The 24,772-nt window shown below is 44.4% G+C and overlaps 1 protein-coding gene across 1 annotated transcript in view; it reads left to right on the top strand.

Moving 5' to 3' along the window:
* The first annotated feature begins 919 nt into the window (after positions 1-919).
* LOC141100551 (uncharacterized) overlaps positions 920-24,772 on the top strand; it is an 82,687-nt gene continuing 58,834 nt past the window's right edge. Inside the window, exons 1-2 of the mRNA XM_073589113.1 lie at positions 920-963; positions 6,798-7,823. Of these exons, the coding sequence (XP_073445214.1) occupies positions 6,950-7,823 (874 nt within the window). The 5' untranslated portion in view covers positions 920-963; positions 6,798-6,949. The remainder of the gene's footprint in view (positions 964-6,797; positions 7,824-24,772) is intronic.

Below are 24,772 nucleotides of genomic sequence, written 5' to 3'. Positions count from 1 at the left end.
ACATTACATCATTCTTATCTATGGGAATAACAGATGGACAGAACTGGAGAGGTGAGGACTCTGGAAATGTCTGTAGTGAGATTTATTAATGTGTCTCTCCATAACCAGGATTACACAGTGGTGAGGAAGACCTCTAGTGATCGCTGTCAGGACCCTGTGTCTGAGGGATGTGGAAGACCCCTGAGCCCAATCACAGGGCCTCCACTTCACCCCCTGATCCATGAGGACATCAATGACCAGAAGATCCTAGAACTCATCTACAAGATGATTGAGCTGCTGACTGGAGAGGTGACATTGCTGGGAATGCTGGGACATTATACAGTAACACTATGAAGGGATCGGGGGGATGACGGTATCATTGTATGTGTCAGGTTCCTATAAGGTGTCAGGATGTCGCTGTCTATTTCTCCATGGAGGAGTGGGAGTATTTAGAAGGACACAGAGATCTGTACAAGAACGTCATAATGGAGGTTCCCCAGCCCCTCACATCTCCAGGTAATAGACAGGACTAAATACACACGGCCTATAATTATCTGTATGTAGAGAATGAATTCAGTCCCTGTATGTGTTTCCTCCAGATCTATCCAGTAAGAGGACAACACCAGAGAGATGTCCCCGTCCTCTTCTTCCACAGGACTGTAACCAAGAAGATCCCAGTGCTCCTCAGGATCATCAGGTAGATGGAGAAGGTGTCAGGAGATCTCCCCTATGATGTGTAGACGGCTGTGAAGGTCTTGTGCTCAGTCTTGTTTTATCCCCCAGTATTATATGTTTTATACTTGTGTAATGAGAACGGTGGAGATGGCAGGATTAGAGCTGATCATAGATGGGACTTCTCCATCTGTCTGTGACTTTTACAATATTTGTTTCAGGGTGAAGATCTGACCCATATTAATACTACAGAGACATATGTGAGGGGTGATGAGCGGTGTAAAGAGGAGATTCCCACATATGACTACCCAGGTGAGTAGGGACCACTGAATGCAGAGACGTCACAGATTCCTCTCAGTCACCGGCTGTGGCTGCTTTATCGGTGGTGTAGTCCGGCCGTATTACCATGATCACAATTTTGTCTCTAGACCACAACATTCTCCTCCACCCAAAACTGTTCAAATGACTTTGGGCAGTGAAAGCCCTTTTCTATAGAACTTACAACCAATTACGTTGTTTCTGATCCTAAGGAATTCAGATTACTGCACAATCTCTCCTGAAATGGGGAGCAATATTATTTTCTCTAATCTTCTGCTCAGGATCCATAGTAGCTCCAATGGTCCACCATAAATGAGGGCAACTCTGGTTTACTGTTGTGTAATCTGTATTTGTAGTTTTCAGTTAATGAGATTCTCGTGCTCTGGGGTGGGGCTGTGGGTGGGGCTGTGGGCGGGGCTTTATGTGGTGCTCTGATTCCATATTCATCTGTATTGGCTTATGACAGGTCGCTGACCCCTCACTGACCTGCCCCCATTATTACATAATGCATATAATAGCATTGATATTATTGTTGATAATGCCTATAATATTGTGGCTATTGTGAGGCTTAGAAAGAAATTACATCCAGTAAAATGTCACCGGTGATGGCGGCGCCTGCGCAGTAACATCTATATCAACTATATCAATTTTTTTTTTCATTAGGAAGTTATAAGGGTTAAAAGTTGACCAGCGATTTCTCATTTTTACAACAAAATTTACAAAACCATTTTTTTAGGGACCACCTCACATTTGAAGTGAGTTTGGGGGTCAATATGACAGAAAATACCCAAAAGTGACACCATTCTAAAAGCTGCACCCCCTCAAGGTGCTCAAAACCACATTCAAGAAGCTAATTAACCCTTCCGGTGCTTCACAGGAATGAATGGAATATGGAAGGAAAAAATAAATATTTACTTTACTTTTCCATTAGACCTATTTTTTTTTTTTCACTTTCGCCAGGGTAAAAGGAGAAAATGGACGATACATTTTGTTTTGCAATTTCTCCTGAGAATGCTGATACCTCATATGTGGGGGAAATCTACTGTTTGGGCGCGCGGCAGGGCTCAGAAGGGAAGGCGCGCCATTTGATTTTTTGAATGTAAAATCTACTGTAATAATTAGTGGTTGCTATGTTGCGTTTGAAGAGCCCCTGATGTGTGTAACCAGTGGAAACCCCCAACAAGTGTCACCATTTAGGGAACTAGACCCTTTAGGGAACTTATCCAGATGTGTGTTGAGCACCTTGAACCCACAGGTGCTTCACAGAAGTTTATAACATGGCGCCATGCAAATAAAAAAAAATAACATTTTTCACAAATCTTTAGCTCCATATTTTGCATTTTCATAAGGGGAACAGGAGAAATTGCTCCATACAATTTGTTGTGCAATTTCTCCTGAGCACGCCGATACCCCATATGTGGGAGAATACTACTGTTTGGGCGCATGGCAGAGCTTGGAAGGGAAGGAGCGACATATTGGAGAGCAGATTTTGCTGGAAGTGTTTGTGGGTGACATGTCACATTGTCAGAGCCCCTGAGGTGCCAGAACTGCATAAGCCCCAAAAGTGACTGCATTTTACCAAATACTTCCCTGAATGAATTCTTCCAGTGGTGCAGTGAGCATACTGACCCCACAGCTGTTCCATAGAAAATTATACCTTTGGACAGTGAAGAAAAAATAATTACTGTATTTTTCGGACTATAAGACGCACCCCAAATTTTCAAAAGGAAAATAGGGGAGAAAATGTGCAAAATGGGGGTCCGTCTTACATCCGAATTCAGCTTACCGGTTGTCCAGGCTGGTGCGGTGGCCTCCAGAAACTCCCATTCCAGGCTGGTGTGGCAGCAGTGCTCTGTGCTTGGGTGGAAGTGCTCTGCGCTGGGTCGGCAGCGCTGCACCTGTGGCGGCGGCAGCGCTCTGTGCTGGGGCAGCGGCACTCTGTGCTGCATGGGGGGCTTTTCAGCCATTTTGTCAAAGCCTTAGGCCCCTGCAGCTCCATTGATGTGATGGCCTCCGGGAGAATGGCAGCTGGGGGCGGCACATGCTCAGATTTAGATCTCGGCAACGAGATCTCGGGGCGAGATCTGAATCTGAGCATTCGCCGTTCACAGCGGCCATTTTTCTGGAGACCACCGCATCACAGCAATGGAACTGTGTGGGTCTCTGGACTTTGACAAAATTCCAGTGGAGCCCTCCACGAAGCACAGAGCGCCGCCGCCACAGCATTTGTAAGTATATTCCTACTATAAGACGCATCCCCATTTCCCCACAAAATTTTTTGGCAGAAAGTGCGTCTTATAGTCCTAAAAATATGGTACATTTTTATCACTAAAATGTTGTTTTAACCCCAGATATTACATTGGAAATTAGGTAGATAGGTAAATGGTCACTACACCCATAGATGCATTCACAGAGGAGTGTCATTTCTAATTCCCAGAGGGGTGTCATTTCTAAAATGGGGTCACTTCAGGAGGATTCTGCTGTTGTGGCACTTTGGAGAGCCGCTAAGTGCCAGAACAAGAGAATCCCCCTGAAGTGACCCCATTTTGGAAATGACACCCCTCTGGGAATTCATCTATGGATATAGTGACCATTTTCACTACATGGATGATTTCCAGAAACACGTAGTGGAAGTTTCAGAGCAAAAATTGCAAAAATGTCATAGTAGTGCCCAATATATTGTGCCCAGCTTGTGTCTCTGGAGACCTCCCCCACCTACCCCCGGAAATTGGTAAGTCAGCTCTACTCAAATGTGTCTGTCACTAAATAAACCAAATGCTTGAATGTCAAAACAGTTCAAAAACGTGGTTCTGTGTGGAAGATTGTAAAGCCGTCATGGAGGCATAAGGCTGGCAGTGATGGGCATTGTGGGTAATAATAGCGGGGATCATGCCTCATTCCTCTCTAGGAACATACACGACATCTTCTCTGGGGGTTCGTTCTTGTTTCAGTTACTGGGGTGAGTGCAATAAAATGTCGCTCAGTGAGTCTTCTCACATCTTCAGATTCTAAAGGATTGGCGGGGACAAAATTTTCAAAAACAAGATTTTCAGTGACCTTTTCCTGATAATCAAGGAAAGTATCTGCATTTCCGGCTTTTTTGTATAACACAAAAGAATTATATGTGGCCACCTGAAACAAATACATGACTAACTTTTTATACCAGGTATGTGATTTTCTTGATTCCTGGTATGGCTGTAGAACCTGATCTGCAAGGTCCACACCCCCATATATTTGTTGTAGTCAATGACAGACACAGGTTTTGGAGTATTGGATCCCTGTTGGTCTGCAGTGGTCCTTGTGGCATCTGTGTGGATCGAGCTCAGGATAAAAATATCTTTTTTATCCTTATACTTAATGGCAAGCAGCTCTCCATTGTGTAAAGCCCCTGACTGCCCCTTTCGGAAATTTTCTTTGACCAATCATTGTGGAAACCCCTGATGGTTTTTGCGACTGGTCCCACAAGCCCCTATGTTATGTTCAACCAGACTTTTAAATAGGGGTATGCTGGTGTAGTAGTTGTCAACATACAGATTGTAGCCGTTTTGTAAAAAAAAAGGCTCAAAACCATTTTCCAGACGTACCCCGATAAGTAGGGCCTCCTGGTGGGTTTAGTTCGCTGTCTTTCCCCTCATAAATGTGAAAAGCTGATGTGTATCCGGTTGAACTCTCGCACATTTTATAGAGCTTTATTCCGAACCTTGCCCTCTTAGAAGGAATAAATTGCTTGAGGTGTAGTCTTCCCTTGAATTTTACAAGGGACTCATCAATTGAAATGTTTTCTGTTGGGGTGTAGAGCTTTAAGAACTTTTCTGTCAAGTTTCCGATGATGGGTCTGACTTTGAATAGTCTGTCGTGTTCTGGGGCATTTCTGGGCAGGCACTGACTATTGTGATTAAAATGCCAAAACCTCATGAGCATCTCATAACGGGTCCTAGGAAGAATGGCAGAAAACATAGGGGTGGCTTGAACAGGCCGGTTGGACAAATAGGACCGAATGCTCGTTTTTTAACAAGCCCCATAGTGAATGTAAGACCTAAAAATGTTTTCATTTCTAGGATATTAGTTGGTGTCCATAAATTTGACCTAGCATAATAGGATCGTGGATTCTGGCTGATGAATTGGGACACATCTGGGAAATGCTACATCAAGAGGCAAAGCCCCTTGGACATTGGTGTGCGCCAATTCACGAGCACTAGGGACAGCGCTAGTACTGGGCATTGTTCCCTGAGTTGGAGACATTTCTCCAGAAGCGCTATTTGTCCTCCTTGTTGTACTGGTCCTTGTGTGTGAGGATGGACCAGAATCACTGCTCATTTCTGAGCTATCACTGTCGCTGCTACTAAAGCCCTCGAAATCCACATCGCCATCTGACACTGCACTTTCTTCACTGTCAGAACATAAAAGTGTATAAGCCTCCTCTGCGCTATAATACTGACGGGCCATTTCATTCATTTTTTTTTTTCCTGGAAATAGAAAACATTGACGTGACCAAATTATTGGGGAGACAATTGAGAAATGCCTAATTCTTTAGCATAACCCTAACTTTAGAATAAACACTAACTTTAGTCCCAACACTAACCCTAACTATAGCACTAACCCTAACCTGACTTATCTGTTTTTTTACTTTATAGCACAATCGCTGACTGGCACAGCTGTTGGCAGCAGCACTTGTAACACTGTTTCTCCTCTAATCTCTCACTGACAGGAGATCTGAGGAGAAACAGCGTTTTTATGGGGCAGATCGCCCGGGAAAGTTCGCTGCTACAACAAACTTTCCTAGTGATTTGTCTCATTGGCTGGTGTGACACTGATGTCATAAAGACCTGTACCGATCAGGTCTCAATGAAGTAGGAGGTCACAGGAAGCATTTTGGGGTGGAATCCCCTAGTTATAAGGAAGGTGGGGTCCCGATGAGCACAAAACTGCCGACCGTAGACAAACGACTGCGCTGCACAAAGTCCTGCTAGCGCCGGCGTTTATCTACCATTGGCGGTCATGAACCAATTACGTTAAGGCCTATTTCATGAGTTTTAATTGTTTAAAAATTCTGTGGAAGCATGGCTGAAAAGCAATGTCTGACTTTCATTTGTTCATTGTCATAGATTTTTGATTTATTTCTACTTTTGTCAGATTAAAGTTCTGTGACCATTGTGGGTTTATCTGTCATTAAACGAGGGGTACCAACAATTTAGACCACGTGTGTAGGAGGAGTGAATATTTTGACTCCACAGCCACTTTCCGGAAATTAACACGCAGTGGATGTTAGAGTGAAAATTACACATCTGCCATTTTATTACCCAGCACATAGTGCCCAGATTGTGCTCCAGGAGACACTGCAAATTAAGTGGATTCTTCTCACTATAATATTGCTAAATACAGGGATCCTAAATGTTGTTTGCGCACACTGCAAGACTCCGAAGTGAGAGCAGATTTTGCTGGATTGGTTTATAGAAACTCTGTTGCTTTTCAGCAGCCTTTGAGCCACTAATAGTGTGGGAACCTCTGTTTTTCCATTGACAGATGATGGACCTGAGTGGGGACTTGTTTTTTTTGACATGAGAATTGGTATTATTTTCGCCTACGTAACACTGATTGGTTTCTTTTTATTTGATATTTGGGAGGCAGAATGAACAAACAGTTGAACACCACACACTACTGGTTCATCCAACAAGGTTTTCTATTAGACTGTGAACTGTCATTGTCTTGGTAATTAATTAAAGTTTTTTACATAGCTTGCCATTTTTATGGACAGTTTAAGTAGAAACGTTCAAAGATATAAAACTCAAGGATATTTTATTAAAAATAATTGTTTTATTTTATTTTAGCAAATGACTGCATCAGGAGATCAGAGGGACAGCTGACATCTTCAACTTTTAAATCTGATGATCTTGAGATCCTACAAGATACAACTGAAGTGATTGCCATTACTCCAGATATACCATCATCTATTCACAGCAAAGATCTGTCATCTGATCCTATGAAACAGATCCCATCTTGTGATTCATTACTGACTACTAAGAAAAATCAAAGTCACAAAAGAGGCAATATAAAACAAACTGCTCCTAAAGCAAAGAAGTCTTTTTCCTGTTCAGAATGTGGGAAATGTTTTAAACAGAAATGGAATCTTGATATACACCAAAGAACTCACACAGGAGTGAAGCCTTTTTCCTGTTCAGAATGTGGGAAATGTTTTAACCGGAAAGGGAATCTTAATGAACACCAAAGAACTCACACAGGAGAGAAGCCTTTTTCCTGTTCTAAATGTGGGAAATGTTTTGCACATAAATCACTGCTTGTTACTCACCATAGAGCTCACACAGGGGAGAAGCCTTTTTCCTGTTCAGAATGTGGGAAATGTTTTGCACGTAAATCACTGCTTGTTACTCACCATAGAACTCACACAGGGGAGAAGCCTTTTTCCTGTTCAGATTGTGAGAAATGTTTTAAACAGAAATGGGATCTTGATATACACCAAAGAACTCACACAGGAAAGAAGCCTTTTTCCTGTTCAGAATGTGGGAAATGTTTTAAACAGAAATGGAATCTTGATATACACCAAAGAACTCACACAGGAGAAAAGCCTTTTTCCTGTTCAGAATGTGGGAAATCTTTTAACCAGAAAGGGAATCTTAATGAACACCAAAGAACTCACACAGGAGAGAAACCTTTTTCCTGTTCTAAATGTGGGAAATGTTTTGCACATAAATCAGTGCTTGTTACTCACCATAGAGCTCACACAGGTGAGAAGCCTTTTTCCTGTTCAGAATGTGGGAAATGTTTTGCACGTAAATCACTGCTTGTTACTCACCATAGAACTCACACAGGGGAGAAGCCTTTTTCCTGTTCAGATTGTGGGAAATATTTTAACTGGAAAGCGCTTCTTGTTAGACATCAGAGCAGTCACACAAAGGAGAAGCCTTTTTCATTTTCTTAATGTGGGAAATATTTTACTTGGAAATCAACTGTTAATAAACATCAGAGACGTCACATAAAGAAGAAGCCTTTTTTATGTTCATAATGTTGATATAGTTTTAACGGCGAGTACTCTGGCAGCTGTGCTCTGCTTGTGAGCAACGCATTATGTCCCTGCCATGTGCTGCTTACAAGCATAAAGCAGTTGCTGGTATCAGAGCAGGATTCAGCAAGGGAGTGCCGGGTAGGTAAGTGTAATGCTTTTTTTTAAAGTTTTGTGATGGGGCCATGGATACCAGGATGGGGGCCAATTATAAGGATTGAGCTATGCATTCCAGGACTGGAATGGGGGGCCAGTCATACCCGAATAGTGATGGTGCCCTGCATACCAGGATAAGGATGGGGGCCATGCATACTATGATGAGATGGGGCACTGCATACCAGGAGCGGGATGGGGCCAATCATGCCAGAATAGGGATGGGACCCTGCATACTAGGACAAGATGGGGGCCCTGCATACCAGGATAAGGATGAGGACCATGCATACTATGACAAAATGGGAGCTCTGCATACCAGGATAAGGATGGGGCCATGCATACTAGGATAGGGATGAGGGATCTATGTATACCAAGGTAGGGATGAGGGGGCCATGTGTTATGAATGAGTCACCGGAGGAGGAAAAAACAAAACTGCAAGCTAAGTCCAGAAAACCGGAGAGGTTGGTAGCTAGCGGATTGCAGACCCCTGAGCCTATTCACAACAACTAACAGTAGCCGTGGAGCGTTCCTACGGTGGTCCTAGACGCCTCTTCATAGCTGGAGAACTAAATAAGCCTAAAGAAAGAAAGGGGAAATCTAAACTGCCCCAGAGCAGACCCCAAAGCAATAGACAGCCCCCAACATGTATTGTCAGTGAAAACAGATGAAAACACAAACACAGACAGAAAGACAGGCAGAGCAAACAATGGGGCCCAACTAACTAGATAGGAAAGGACAGAAAAGATGCTGGCTGCAATCCGCAAAAACCCTACCAAAAATGTCTCAACACGTCTGATAGGAAAAACGGCCCTGAAGTCACTAGACTTCAAAATCCCTATCTCAGCACTCCGATATATTCTGAAGACAGAGCAAAAGAGATTTGACCGATCAGGGACAAAAATGGAAATTCAGCAGAGCCCCAGCCGGGGCTGGCAGAACACAAAACTAAGCAAATCAGACAAAATCTCATGGAACAATAACAGAGCAAAACTTAGCTTTTGGAGACAGGAACTGAACTGGAGGCCAGAGCTCAGAGCAGAGAAATCACCAGCAACCCTACAAGGCTGCCTTATATCCACTCAGAGATTCCGGATGTCCAATCGCAATCCACCTATTCAGGTGACAGGTTTCTCCCATCCAAATCAGTTTCACCACCTCCTTTCACCAGTAGAGGGAGTTCATCGGACATCAAAGGTGAACGAGAAAATGAGCTCACAACAGTACCTCCCCCTTGAGGAGGGGTCACCGAACCCTCATCCACGCCACCAGGCCAATCAGGATGGGCCTGATGAAAAGCACAAACCAATCTTTCGGCATGAATATCAGATGCAGAGACCCAAGAATTATCCTCCTGGCCATAACCCTTCCACTTAACCAAATACTGGAGTCTCCGTCTAGTCAGACGAGAATCCAGTATCTTCTCAACCTCATATTCCACATTACCTTTAACCAATACAGGGTCAGGAGGTGCCACCACAGGAACTACTGGCTCGACAAACCTCTTCAACAGAGACTTATGAAACACGTTATGGATCTTAAATGTAACAGGAAGAGCCAATCGAAAAGAGACCGGAAAAGAATCTCCAAAATCTTGTAAGGTCCAATAAATCTAGGTTTCAACTTTGGAGAAGCCACCTTCATAGAGATATTCTTTGATGACAACCAAACCATATCACCCACCTTAAACCGTGGTCCAATGGTCCTATGCCGGTTGGAAAACCGCTGGGCCTTTTCCTGGGAGAGAGACAACTTATCCACCACTTGGTCCCAAATCTGGTGCATTCTCTCAACCACAGTGTCAACACCTGGACAGGCAGAAGACTCCACCTGCCCTGAAGAGAATAGAGGATGAAACCCAAAGTTACAAAAAAAAAGGTGACATCAAAGTTGCAGAACTAGCTCTATTATTTAAAGCAAATTCGGCCAAGGTCAAAAATGAGACCCAATCATCCTGATCAGCAGAGATAAAACATCTCAAATAAGACTCCAAAGTCTGGTTTGTTCTCTCCGTCTGCCCATTGGTCTGAGGGTGAAACGCAGTGGAGAAGGACAACTGAATTCCCAGCTTGGAACAAAAAGTCCTCCAAAATCTAGAGACAAACTGAACTCCTCTGTCAGATACAATGTTCTCAGGAATCCCATGCACGCGATCCACCTGTTGCAAAAACAAGGGCACCTACTCTGAGGAAGATGGCAACTTAGGGAGTGGTACAAGATGGACCATCTTAGAGAATCTATCACAAATCACCCAGATAACAGTCATTCTCTGAGAGACAGGCAAATCAGAAATAAAATCCATTGAAATATGGGTCCATGGCCTCCTGGGCACCGGCAAAGGCATCAACAACCCACTAGAGCGAGAGCAAGGTTTAGACCAGGACTAAGTCCCTCAGGACTGCACAAAATTCCTGATATCAAGAGATAATGCGGGCCACCAAAAAGACCGACTCACCAGATCTCTAGTACCAAAAATACCTGGTTGACCAGCCAATGCGGAGCAATGAACTTCAGACATTACTCTCTTCCTCCACTGGTCAGGAACATACAATTTTCCAATGGGACAACGCTCAGGTTTGTCCTCCTGAAACTCTTCCAGAGCACGTCTCAAATCGGGCGAGATGGCAGTAAGAACTACCCCCTCACCTAAGTTGGTAGCAGGCCTGGTCACAATAGGAGAATCAGCAAAGAAACTCCTAGAGAGGGCGTCTGCCTTGACATTCTTAGCGCCCAGAAGAAAAGAGACCACAGAATCAAAACGTGTGAAAAACAAGGCCCACCTAGCCTGTCTAGGATTCAAGCGTTTGGCTGACTCAAGGTAAATCAAATTCTTGTGGTCAGTGAGGACCACGACTTGATGTCTAGCTCCCTCCAACCAATGTCTCCACTCCTCAAATGCCCATTTCATGGCTAACAGTTCCCGATTCCCCACATCATAGTTGCGTTCAGATGGGGAGAACTTTCGGGAAAAGCACAGGGATTCATTTTAGATATTACCGGATCTTTTTGGGACAAAACAGCTCCTGCACCAATCTCAGAAGCGTCCACTGTTATGATTGAGTCACCGTAGGAGGCAGACACAAAAATAGAAGCTACGTCCAGAAAATCAGAGAAGTTGGCAACTATCAGATTGCAGACCCCTGAACCTATCAACACAACTAGCAGTAGCCGTGGGGGGTTCCTACGATGCCCTAGACCCCTCGATCACAGCCGGAGCGCTAAATAGCCTAAAGACCGAAAAGGAAATCTAAACTGCCCCAGAGCAGACCCCAAAGTAAAAGGCAGCCCCCAACATATAATGACGGTGAAGCAAGATGAAAAAACACTCACACAGATAGAAAGATAGGCTGAGCAAACGATGGGGCCCAAGCTAGCTAAACAGAACAGGAAAGGAAGGTTGCTGTCTGCAATCTGCCAAAACCCTATCAAAGACATAAGCCAACAAGCTGATATGAAAAAGACCCTGAAGCAGCTAGGCTTCAAAAACTAAATCAGCACTCAGGTATTTTCAGAAGACAGAGCTAAAGGAATTCAGCACACCCCAGCAGGGAAAGGCAGAAATCCAGAAAAACAAAGCAAAACAAAGTCTAAGCACAAATGCAAAAAGCCGAGCAGAAAACTTAGCTTTAGAGGAGCAGGAATTCAGACTGGTCTCCAAGGATCCCACAGAGAAATCACCCGCAGGGCAGAAGGGCGTCGGCAGCCTTATATCCAGTCAGTAACTCCACTCAGCCAGTCATCATCATCAGACTCAGGTGTTTGATAATCAGGCTCACTACCTTTCTTTACCAGAAGAGGGAGTTCCTCGGGCCTCAGTAGTGAAGGGGAAAATGAACTCACAACAGTCCACCTCTACCTGAAACGGGAGTGAGACATCAGGTTGCCGCAAAACCGGAGCAGAAGTGAACCTCCGCTTCAGCTCCTGAAAGGAAGAAACAACCTCTGGAGACCAATTCAGCACATCAGCACCCTTCTTAGTCAAATCAGTCAATGGTTTGGCAATACCTGAAAAATTAGCTATAAATTTACGATAAAAGTTAGCAAAACCCAAAAACTTCTGGAGGGCCTTCAAAGAAGTGGGCTGAACCCAATCATAAATGGCCTGTACCTTGGCCGGGTCCATTTCAGTAGTTGATGGAGACAAAATAAATCCCAAAAATGAAATCCTCTGTACACCAAAAAGGCATTTCGACACCTTAACATACAGGGAATTCTCCCTCAAAATCCGGAACACAGTCCAAACATGTTCCACATGAGAATCCCAATCCCTGGAAAAGATCAAAATATCATCCAGATAGATGATCAAAAATTTATCCACAAAGTCCCGGAAAATATCATTCATGAAGCACTGGAAGACAGAAGGGGCATTAGTGAGCCCAAAAGTGATCACCAGGTACTCAAAATGTCCCTCCGGAGTATTAAACGCTGTCTTCCATTCATCCCCATGCTTAATGCGAATAAGATTATATGCCCCCCTGAGGTCAAGCTTGGTAAACCAGCAAGCACCTTTAACTCTGGAGAATAGATCAGAAATCAGGGGTAACGGATACTGATATTTAACAGTAATTTTGTTGAGGGAACGATAGTCAATACAAGGCCTTATTGAACCATCTTTCTTGGCCACGAAAAAAAACCCAGCACCCAAGGGTGAAGAGGATGGTCTAATATGACCCTTCTCCAACGACTCCTTAATATAAGATCGCATAGCCTCATGCTCGGGTACAGATAAATTGAAAAGTCGACCCTTGGGAAATTTAAACCCAGGGCTCAGCTCATTTGCACAGTCATAACTCCTATGAGGAGGCAAAGATGCAGACTTATTCTCACTAAATACGTCATAAAAATCAGCCAAATAGTCAGGAACATCATGCGACTGGGGAGAGGTGGAGAAAACAGGACACTGACAACCCCAACTCACCACAGACACAGATTTCCAATCCAAAACTGGATTATGGATTTGCAACCAGGGAAACCCCAGAACAATGGTATCATGCAAATTATGCAACACCAAAAATCTGCAATTTTCTTGATGGTCTGGAGCGACCCGCATTACCACCTGGGTCCAAGACTGAGGTTTATTCTTCGCCAAAGGAGTAGCATCAATACCCCTCAAAGGGATAGGTGTATGCAGAGGTGTCATAGGAAACCAACAATGTTTAGCAAAATCCAAGTCCATCAGGTTCAGAGCCGCTCCTGAATCCACAAAAGCCTTAGCGGAAAATGTGGACAGGGAGCAGATCAGAGTAATTGCCAGAAGAAACTTAGGTTGTACACCACCCACAGCAAATGTGTGTGCAAAACGTTTCTCTCCTTTAGGGCAGACAGAAATATTATGAGAGGCATCTCCACAGAAAAAACACAGCTTATTACGCCTTCTGAAATCCTGACGTTGCGCCCTAGACAAAACTCTATCACATTGCATAGGTTCAGAAATTTGTTCAACAGGTGGCAGCATTTCTCGTGTAATTTTACATTCACGTAAACGCCGATCAACCTGAATGGCTAATGACTAGAGTTGAGCGACTTTTGGTTTTTTAGGGTCGAGTTTCGTTTCGTGAAACCCGACTTTTCCAAAAGTCGGGTCGAGCAAGATCGTCCGATTATAGGGAAAAGTCGGGGTCGTCCCGAAAAACGAAACCCAATGTAAGTCAATGGGGAATAAAAGTCGGCAGTGAGAGGAGGACAGGAAACACACCTACAGTGCCCATTTGAATGCCAAAAGCATCAATTCTTCTTACTTAAGCTTGTCAACCTTAATTAACTTCATAATACAAGTTACGCACTGAAAAATGGGGGTTATTTGGCTAAAGTTGTGGGGGGGGAGGGCTGACTGCAGGTTTTCATGTGCCCTGGGCGAAAGAGCGCCCCTGTCATGGTCACGTGTGTCGGGACGCAGATGATACCGCAAGGCAGACCCATAACACACGTGACCCTGGATACACCGCCTACAGTGGGGCACATTTAAATAATAAAACGTGCAGGTGGATACGCCTCCTCCACCCGGCGAATTTAGGTATTACACGTTATACATACAATAATCAAATAACGGGGGAACCTGGGAAACTTTAACAATGGTGGGCCCTGCGATAGGGAATGGGGACATGGAGACCTCCTAAGCTCCCCTGAGCCAGTGTCCCTGCACTCCTTACATTCCCTAAACAGGCTCCGCACCTGTCGCCGCACGCGTACCTTAACGCCCTTGCTCACCCTGACCCTAAACCCTCACTAGGGAATGGGTCGGTGCGGAGACTAATCCCACCACTGCACTAATAACACACATGAGGAAAGAGACAATACAGGGGAAACACCACTTAGCTTTGCTCTGTTGCGTGCGCTCCTAGCAACAGAGCCCTCCACCTGAGTGCATCTTCTCCTCCACCCGGATCCATCACCATAACAGGATCCTTCACCTTAGTGCAACCTTGGAGCAGAGTCCAACACCAGTTGCAGCTGCTTAGTACCAGAGTCCCAAGGAAGTGTTCAGCTTCTGCCACGAAGTCAAGCATGCTTGAGTCCAGCTCAGCGGCCAAGTCCCACATGGTGAGTGCCACTCTCCATAGTAGCCACTCCACCAGACCATGCAGACACTTCCCGCTGACTCCATCACTGCGACCCCACCACGCCATGCGAGCCCTTCGTCCAGACACCATAGCTGCAACACGTCCCCCCTGGCTAAGCTGCGCAGGACTCCTCACCAGCTCCATCTTTCCTCCAGGCCCTCCAAACCAGAGTGAAACACAAACTCACAATATCACAGGCAGTGATTACACACCCCTAGCACACCTTTATAGGGTGTCACACCTGATCCCTAATTAAGTGCACAAAAACCTAAAGTGCGATACCGCTAACCACCACCGGGGACAGTCAAGACACCTTGGAACTTTCCAAAGTAAAAAAAGTTCACCCAGTGCAATCTAAAACTGTCAGATCATGACAGCCCCTTTAACACATACCACAACTCATCATGCTCCGATACGGCAGAGAAATAGCGGTATAGTACAATGAAAAATACTTCACTTTTTACATCTCATGACGAGGCCCATCTATTTCTCCATACAGAATCATTGGTACAATATAATGTTTGAAACAGTATATGATGAGCTCCACATAATGCTACAGTATATGTTGGTCCCCATGGATGAAGCTCCACTGTCTTATGGGCCCAAATAATGCTCCAAACATAATGGGCCCCATTTCTAATGCTCTAGTGTATAATGGGCCCTGTAAATGCTGCTCCAGTGTCTGATGTCCACCTTTGGAATGTTCCAATGTATGGTGGGCCCCATCTATCATTCTCCAGAGTATAGTGCTCCCCAAAAATTGCTGTCCCAACATTTAAAACAATCAAATAAGTCTCCTCGCTAGGGAATCCCTGTACTTGTCTGGACTCCTCGTCGTCCCCATCTTCCAACTCACTGCACAGTATTTCAACTTTGCAAGTGCTGTGATCCTGAGCAAGCAGGGGGGGCCCACTCATTGGCGACGGCACTGGCACAGGGCCCCTGATAGTACGGTGGTGTGTCTGATGGCGGGTGGGCCGAACCTGCACTTTCATCTGCAGCTTCCTCTTTGTCACCGTGTAAGATGGAACTGTATATGGGAAGGGTAACCTGAGTTTCATCAGGGTCAGATTCAGGTCGTGTAGCATGCGAGGGGAATGTAGTGGTCTGGGTCAATGTACCAGCAGATTCATCGAGCAGTGGCTGGGCATCAGTGCACTTGTGTCGCCCCCAGGAGTACGGTCGCCACAGTGGCATTACCTTCTTCCTAGGGAGTGTGATGTCATGCTTGGGAGCAACGAAGGATCTCTCTAGCAGGTTAACTGATTGGGCGGCGTTATTCCCACAAGTCATGACCCTCCAAACAGCGTTCATGAAGGCAAAGTGTTTGTTTTACATGGGCAGTATGGTTGCAAAGCTGAACCTTAAAGGAATGTCCAGAAGGGCACCACCAGGAGTGGAGCCTACGGTTAAATTCTACTCCACCTGGGAAACCTCAACCATGCCAGCTACAGAACAGATGCACACATTGCAAGCTTAATTCCATTAACGAACGAGACTCCATCATGCCCCGCAGTCCGAGTCCGGCTTACTAGAGGGACACGTGAGGCTCTGGCACATGAGATTGGCCAATAACTGGTGTGTCATGCCCTTACATGTCCGTGGCTGCATGTGCGCTACACTGAAAAGGCCAGCGTTTGTCGCTTACAGGTGCAGATAACCCGCTGAACAACGTTAGTGATGGGGATCACTGATTACAATTAGGGATGGGCGAATCCTGAAATACTCGGAATCGCTAGACTGTAACGAGTCCGAGTCGGAAACTCGCTATTCGTTGCGAGTCTAGCGAGTCCAATGTTAATGAATGAGGATGCGAGTATTGCAGCGATTCCTGTGCTGGGGAGAGAGAGAGATTGATATTACTACAAGCAATCCTAGTTTCTTAGCGATTTTGTGTCCCCCTGCTGACACAAAATCGCTAAGAAACTAGAATTGCTTGTATTAAACTCTGAAAAAAAAAAAAATAGGAGTCTTAGCGATTTTGTGTCCCCTGCTGACTAGTGTTGAGCTTTCCGATTGGCTGCCGAAATGACGTCATCATGATGCGCTGTCTGTGCGCATCATGATGCGCCATCAGTTCGGGCCTTCGAGGGGGCTGTGCCGACTGTCCGGGGGTCTGTACCGGCCTGCCGGTGGTCTGTGCCGGCCTGCCGGTGGTCTGTGCAGGCTCCGGTGGTCTGTGCCGGCCTGCCGGGGGGCTGTGCAGGCTCCGGTGGTCTGTGCCGGCCTGCCGGGGGGGCTGTGCAGGCTCCGGTGGTCTGTGCCGGCCTGCCGGGGGGCTGTGCCGGCCTGCCGGGGGGCTGTGCAGGCTCCGGTGGTCTGTGCAGGCTCCGGTGGTCTGTGCCGGCCTGCCGGGGGGCTGTGCCGGCCTGCCGGGGGGCTGTGCAGGCTCCGGTGGTCTGTGCAGGCATCGTCCGATGGGACTACAAGTCCCATCGGGCGATGCCTGCTACCATGACAGTGATTGACACATTAGCCAATGATGGGACAGTAGTAGTCCCATCATCCGGCTAATGTGTTGAATGTAAAAAAAAAAAAAAAAAAAATTACATGCTACATACATGCTACATACATACAACATGCATACTACATATATACTACATGCAACATACATACTACATACACTCACTGGCCACTTTATTAGGTACACCATGCTAGTAAGGGGTTGGACCCCCTTTTGCCTTCAGAACTGCCTCAATTCTTCGTGGCAGAGATTCAACAAGGTGCTGGAAGCATTCCTCAGAGATTTTGGACCATATTGACATGATGGCATCACACAGTTGGCGCAGATTTGTCGGCTGCACATCCCTGATGCGAATCTCCCGTTCCACCACATCCCAAAGATGCTCTATTGGATTGAGATCTGGTGACTGAGGAGGCCATTTGAGTACAGTAAACTCATTGTCATGTTCAAGAAACCAATCTGAGATGATTCGAGCTTTATGACATGGCGCATTATCCTGCTGAAAGTAGCCATCAGATGTTGGGTACATTGTGGTCATAAAGGGATGGACATGGTCAGCAACAATACTCAGGTAGGCTGTGGCATTGCAACGATGCTCAATTGGTACCAAGGGGCCCAAAGAGTGCCAAGAAAAAATTCCCCACACCATGACACCACCACCACCAGCCTGAACCGTTGATACAAGGCAGGATGGATCCATGCTTTCATGTTGTTTACGCCAAATTCTGACCCTACCATCCAAATGTCGCAGCAGAAATCGAGACTCATCAGACCAGGCAACGTTTTTCCAATCTTCTACTGTCCAATTTCGATGAGCTTGTGCAAATTGTAGCCTCAGTTTCCTGTTCTTAGCTGAGAGGAGTGGTACCCAGTGTGGTCTTCTGCTGCTGTAGCCCATCTGCCTCAAAGTTCGACGCACTGTGCGTTCAGAGATGCTCTTCTGCCTACCTTGGTTGTAACGGGTGGCAATTTGAGTCACTGTTGCCTTTCTATCAGCTCGAACCAGTCTGCCCATTCTCCTCTGACCTCTGGCATCAACATGGCATTTCCGGCCACAGAACTGCCGCTCACTGGATTTTTTTTCTTTTTCGGACCATTCTCTGTAAACCCTAGAGATGGTTGTGCGTGAAAATCCCAGTAGATCAGCAGTTTCTGAAATTCTCAGACCAGCCCTTCTGGCACCAACAATCATGCCACGTTCAAAGGCACTCAAATCACCTTTCTTCCCCATACTGATGCTCGGTTTGAACTGCAGGAGATTGTCTTGACCATGTCTACATGCCTAAATGCACTGAGTTGCCGCCATGTGATTGGCTGATTAGAAATTAAGTCTTAACACACAGTTGGACAGGTGTACCTAATAAAGTGGCCAGTGAGTGTATATACTACATGCAACATACATACTACATATATACTACATGTAACATACATACTACATATATACTACATGCTACATACATGCAACATACATACTACATACATGCTGCATACTACATGCATACTACATACATACTGCATACAACATATATACTACATATACTACATGTAACATACATACACTCTACATGCTACATACATGCAACATACTACATACATGCTACATACATGCAACATATATACTACATATATACTATATATACTACATGCTACATACATACACACTACATGCTTCATACATGCAACATACATACTACATACATGCAACATACATACTACATACATACTACATACTATATGCATACTACATACATACTACATACATACAACATATATACTATATATACTACATGTAACATACATACTACATATATACTACATGCAACATACATACTACATACATGCTACATACATGCTGCATACTACATGCATACTACATACATACTACATACAACATATATACTACATATACTACATGTAACATACATACATGCTACATACATGCAACATACTACATACATGCTACATACATGCAACATACATACTACATACATGCTACATACATACAACATATATACTACATATATACTGTATATACTACATGCTACATACATACACACTACATGCTACATACATGCAACATACATACTACATACATACTACATACTATATGCATACTACATACATACTACATATATACTACATGTAACATACATACTACATATATACTACATGCTACATACATGCAACATACATACTACATACATGCTGCATACTACATGCATACTACATACATACTGCATACAACATATACTACATATACTACATGTAACATACATACACTCTACATGCTACATACATGCAACATACTACATACATGCTACATACATGCAACATACATACTACATACATGCTACATACATACAACATATATACTACATATATACTATATATACTACATGCTACATACATACACACTACATGCTTCATACATGCAACATACATACTACATACATGCAACATACATACTACATACATACTACATACTATATGCATACTACATACATACTACATACATACAACATATATACTATATATACTACATGTAACATACATACTACATATATACTACATACAACATACATAATACATACATGCTACATACATACTACATACATGCTGCATACTACATGCATACTATATACATACTACATACAACATATATACTACATATACTACATGTAACATACAAACATGCTACATACATGCAACATACTACATACATGCTACATACATGCAACATACATACTACATACATGCTACATACATACAACATATATACTACATATATACTATATATACTACATGCTACATACATACACACTACATGCTACATACATGCAACATACATACTACATACATGCAACATACATACTACATACATACTACATACTATATGCATACTACATACATACTACATACATACAACATATATACTATATATACTACATGCAACATACATACTACATATACTGTATACTACATGCAACATACATACTACATACATGCTACATGCATACTACATACATACACTACATGCATGCAACATGCATACTACATATATACTGCATATATACTACATGCATGCAACATACATATATACTACATACAATACATACATATAGACATACAGTACATATAACATAGAGTACATACTCACCGTCACCGTCACCGTCACTTGTCACTTTGATCCCCGAAGCCATGGTCACCTGAGGGTTAAATATCAAAATAAAAAAACACCAATATACTTACCCCGATCCGCAGAAGTCCACGAGGGTCCCACGTCGATCTTGCGTGGAGAACAGCAGCATCAGCTGATGCTACCGTTCTCTACCAGCTCCAGGAATACAATGACGGAAGGTAGGTATCCTTCCGCACTGTATTCCTCCACCACTTTAAAAAAAAAAAAGTCCCTAGTCTCACTTTTTGCCATTGCTGCGTGGGAATTTCCCATGCAGCAATGGCATAAAGTGAGACTAGGGACTTTTTTTTACAGTGGTGGAGGAATACAGTGCGGAAGGATACCTACCTTCCGTCATTGTATTCCTGGAGCTGGTAGAGAACGGTAGCATCAGCTGATGCTGCTGTTCTCCACGCAAGATCGACGTGGGACCCTCGTGGACTTCTGCGGATCGGGGTAAGTATATTGGTGTTTTTTTATTTTGATATTTAACCCTCAGTTGACCATGGCTTCGGGGATCAAAGTGACAAGTGACGGTGAGTATGTACTCTATGTTATATGTACTGTATGTCTATATGTATGTATTGTATGTAGTATATATGTATGTTGCATGCATGTAGTATATATGCAGTATATATGTAGTATGCATGTTGCATGCATGTAGTGTATGTATGTAGTATGCATGTAGCATGTATGTAGTATGTATGTTGCATGTAGTATATATGTAGTATGTATGTTGCATGTAGTATATATGTAGTATGTATGCTACATGTAGTATATATAGTATATATGTAGTATATATGTTGTATGTATGTAGTATGTATGTAGTATGCATGTAGTATGTAGCATGCATGTTGCATGTATGTAGCATGTAGTATATATGTAGTATGTATGTTACATGTAGTATATGTAGTATGTATGTAGTATGTATGTAGTATGTATGTAGCATGTAGTATATATGTAGTATGTATGCTACATGTAGTATATGTAGTATGTATGTAGTATGTATGTAGCATGTAGTATATATGTAGTATGTATGTTACATGTAGTATATGTAGTATGTATTTAGTATGTATGTAGCATGTAGTATATATGTAGTATGTATGTTACATGTAGTATGTTTGTAGTATGTATGTAGCATGTAGTATATATGTAGTATGTATGTTACATGTAGTATATGTAGTATGTATGTAGTATGTATGTTGCATGCATGTAGTATGTAGTATGTATGTTGCATGTAGTATATATGTAGTATGCATGTTGTATGTATGTAGCATGTATGTAGCATGTAATTTTTTTTTTATTTTTTTTTTACATTCAACACATTAGCCGGATGATGGGACTACTACTGTCCCATCATTGGCTAATGTGTCAATCACTGTCATGGTAGCAGGCATCGCCCGATGGGACTTGTAGTCCCATCGGACGATGCCTGCACAGACCCCCGGAGCCTGCACAGCCCCCCGGCAGGCCGGCACAGCCCCCCGGAGCCTGCACAGCCCCCCGGCAGGCCGGCACAGCCCCCCGGCAGGCCGGCACAGACCACCGGAGCCTGCATAGACCACCGGCAGGCCGGCACAGCCCCCCGGCAGGCCGGCACAGACCACCGGAGCCTGCACAGCCCCCCCGAAGGCCCGAACTGACGGCGCATCATGATGCGCACAGACAGCGTATCATGATGACGTCATTTCGGCAGCCAATCGGAAAGCTCAACACTAGTCAGCAGGGGGACACAAAATCGCTAAGACTCCTATTTTTTTTTTTTTTCAGAGTTTAATACAAGCAATCTAGTTTCTTAGCGATTTTGTGTCAGCAGGGGGACACAAAATCGCTAAGAAACTAGGATTGCTTGAATTAAACTCTGAAAAAACTAGGATTGCCTTTGTTTTGTTTTGGACTCGTTACTGTGCGAGTAATCGCTTGGAAACTCGCAGAGTACCGACTCCTGCGAGTCCCCTACTACTCGCAGAGTAACGAGTCCTAATGAGTAGATTCGCCCATCCCTAATTACAATTATTACCCGCGAACAATAATTTCCCAGTAAGTGCAGGTCAACCGCAGTTCCGGAATTAGGCCTAACCGTCATTCCTGAAAAAATGAAAAACTTACGTGTGCAAACCACAGGTGCTGTAGCTTGCTTAACAGCTCGCCAGCCATTCTCACGCCCAGTATGGATTACACGTGATTGCACAAAGGTGAGAAAGGGTACCGTATCCCCAGATAACATGTATGGATAGCGTACACATTCAAAATATATGTCTATACATCAGGAGGCTGGCTCAGACGGTGTTAGGCCCAGTATGGATTGCACGTGATTGCACAAAGGTTAGAAAGGGTACCGTTTCCCCGGATAACATGTATGGATAGCGTACACATTCAAAATATATGTCTATACATCAGGAGGCAGGCTCAGACGGTGTTAGGCCCAGTATGGATTGCACATGATTGCACAAAGGTTAGAAAGGGTACCGTATCCCGAGATAACATGTATGGATAGCGTACACATTCAAAATATATGTCTATACATCAGGAGGCAGGCTCAGACGGTGTTAGGCCCAGTATGGATTGCACGTGATTGCACAAAGGTTAGAAAGGGTACCGTATCCCCAGATAACATGTATGGATAGCGTACACATTCAAAATATATGTCTATACATCAGGAGGCAGGCTCAGACGGTGTTAGGCCCAGTATGGATTGCACGTGATTGCACAAAGGTTAGAAAGGGTACCGTATCCCCAGATAACATGTATGGATAGCATACACATTCAAAATATATGTCTATACATCAGGAGGCAGGCTCAGACGGTGTTAGGCCCAGTATGGATTGCACGTGATTGCACAAAGGTTAGAAAGGGTACCGTATCCCCGGATAACATGTATGGATAGCGTACACATTCAAAATATATGTCTATACATCAGGAGGCAGGCTCAGACGGTGTTAGGCCCAGTATGGATTGCACGTGATTGCACAAAGGTTAGAAAGGGTACCGTATCCCCGGATAACATGTATGGATAGCGTACACATTCAAAATATATGTCTATACATCAGGAGGCAGGCTCAGACGGTGTTAGGCCCAGTATGGATTGCACATGATTGCACAAAGGTTAGAAAGGGTTCCGTATCCCCAGATAACATGTATGGATAGCGTACACATTCAAAATATATGTCTGTACATCAGGAGGCAGGCTCAGACGGTGTCAGGCACAGTATGGATTGCACGTGATTGCACAAAGGTTAGAAAGGGTACCGTATCCCCAGATAACATGTATGGATAGCGTACACATTCAAAATATATGTCTATACATCAGGAGGCAGGCTCAGACGGTGTCAGGCACAGTATGCATTTGACGGCCCAGACTACACAGCGGAGGAGCAAGGAGAGGTAAAGATTGCAAATGCTGGGGCCCTGCCCAAGCAAGGGGGGCCCACTCGTGGGCGTCGGTACTGGCACTGGGCCCCTCATAGTACGGCGGTGTGTCTGACGGTGGGTGTGCACCACCACCGTCAGAGACACTTGATTGCACTATGAAGGACCCTGTGCCAGTGCCCGTGCCCAAGAGTCGGCCTACCCACCTGTCCAGGGCAACGGCACTCGCACGGTGTCGTGCGCTAGGTGGTGACCCCGGCCATGGGGGGGGGAGGCAGCACAGTTAGGGAGTTTTAGAAAGTGGCATATGTTGATGTTGGACATTCAGCTGATGCAAAAGGTGAAATAGGTCAAGTCCCAGGAAGAGGTGGACCAAAGCAAGCCATTTTTCTGTCACCCTATGTGTCATCAGGGGAAGGTGGGACAAAATCCTTGGAAACCCATGCGTGGTTCATTTTAATGAAGGTTAGATCATCCACATTTTGGGTTGACAGACAGGTCCTTTTTTCTGTCAGGATTGATCCAGCTGCACTGAAGACTCTTTCCGATAGCACACTTGCAGCTGGGCAAGCGAGCTCCTGTAAGGCATATTGTGCCAATTCAGGCCAGGTGTCCAGTTTAGCGGCCCAATAGTCAAAGGGGAATGACCTGTGTGGGAGAATATCGATATGGGAGGAAAAGTAGTTTGTAACCATAGTTGACAACTGCTGTCTCCTGTCACTTTCCATCGATGCAGTATTACCAGTTGTGTGAGCGGTACTTGAAAAATCAGTCCACAACATTGTCATGAAACCCCTGTCTCCAACGCCACTTCTGCTGTGTGCACCACGAACACCTCTGCCAAGCTGCCCCCGGCCCGTACGGCTCGTGTGAGAACCATCACCGCTGCTGTGTGCTGGAAATGCCTCAAGCAACCGATTTACCAGAGTTGCTTGTTTATTAGCCAATATTAGGTCAAGGTTCTCCTGTGGCATGATGTTTTGTAATTTGCCTTTATAGCGTGGATCCAGGTTGCTGGCCAACCAGTAGTCATCATCGTTCATCATTTTGGCAATGCGGGGGGT

The sequence above is a fragment of the Dendrobates tinctorius genome, unplaced genomic scaffold (assembly GCF_039654945.1).
Source record: "Dendrobates tinctorius isolate UK_male_01 unplaced genomic scaffold, ASM3965494v1 ptg000106l, whole genome shotgun sequence".
NCBI lineage: Eukaryota > Metazoa > Chordata > Amphibia > Anura > Dendrobatidae > Dendrobates > Dendrobates tinctorius.
This window is presented reverse-complemented; position numbering and strand designations above follow the sequence as displayed.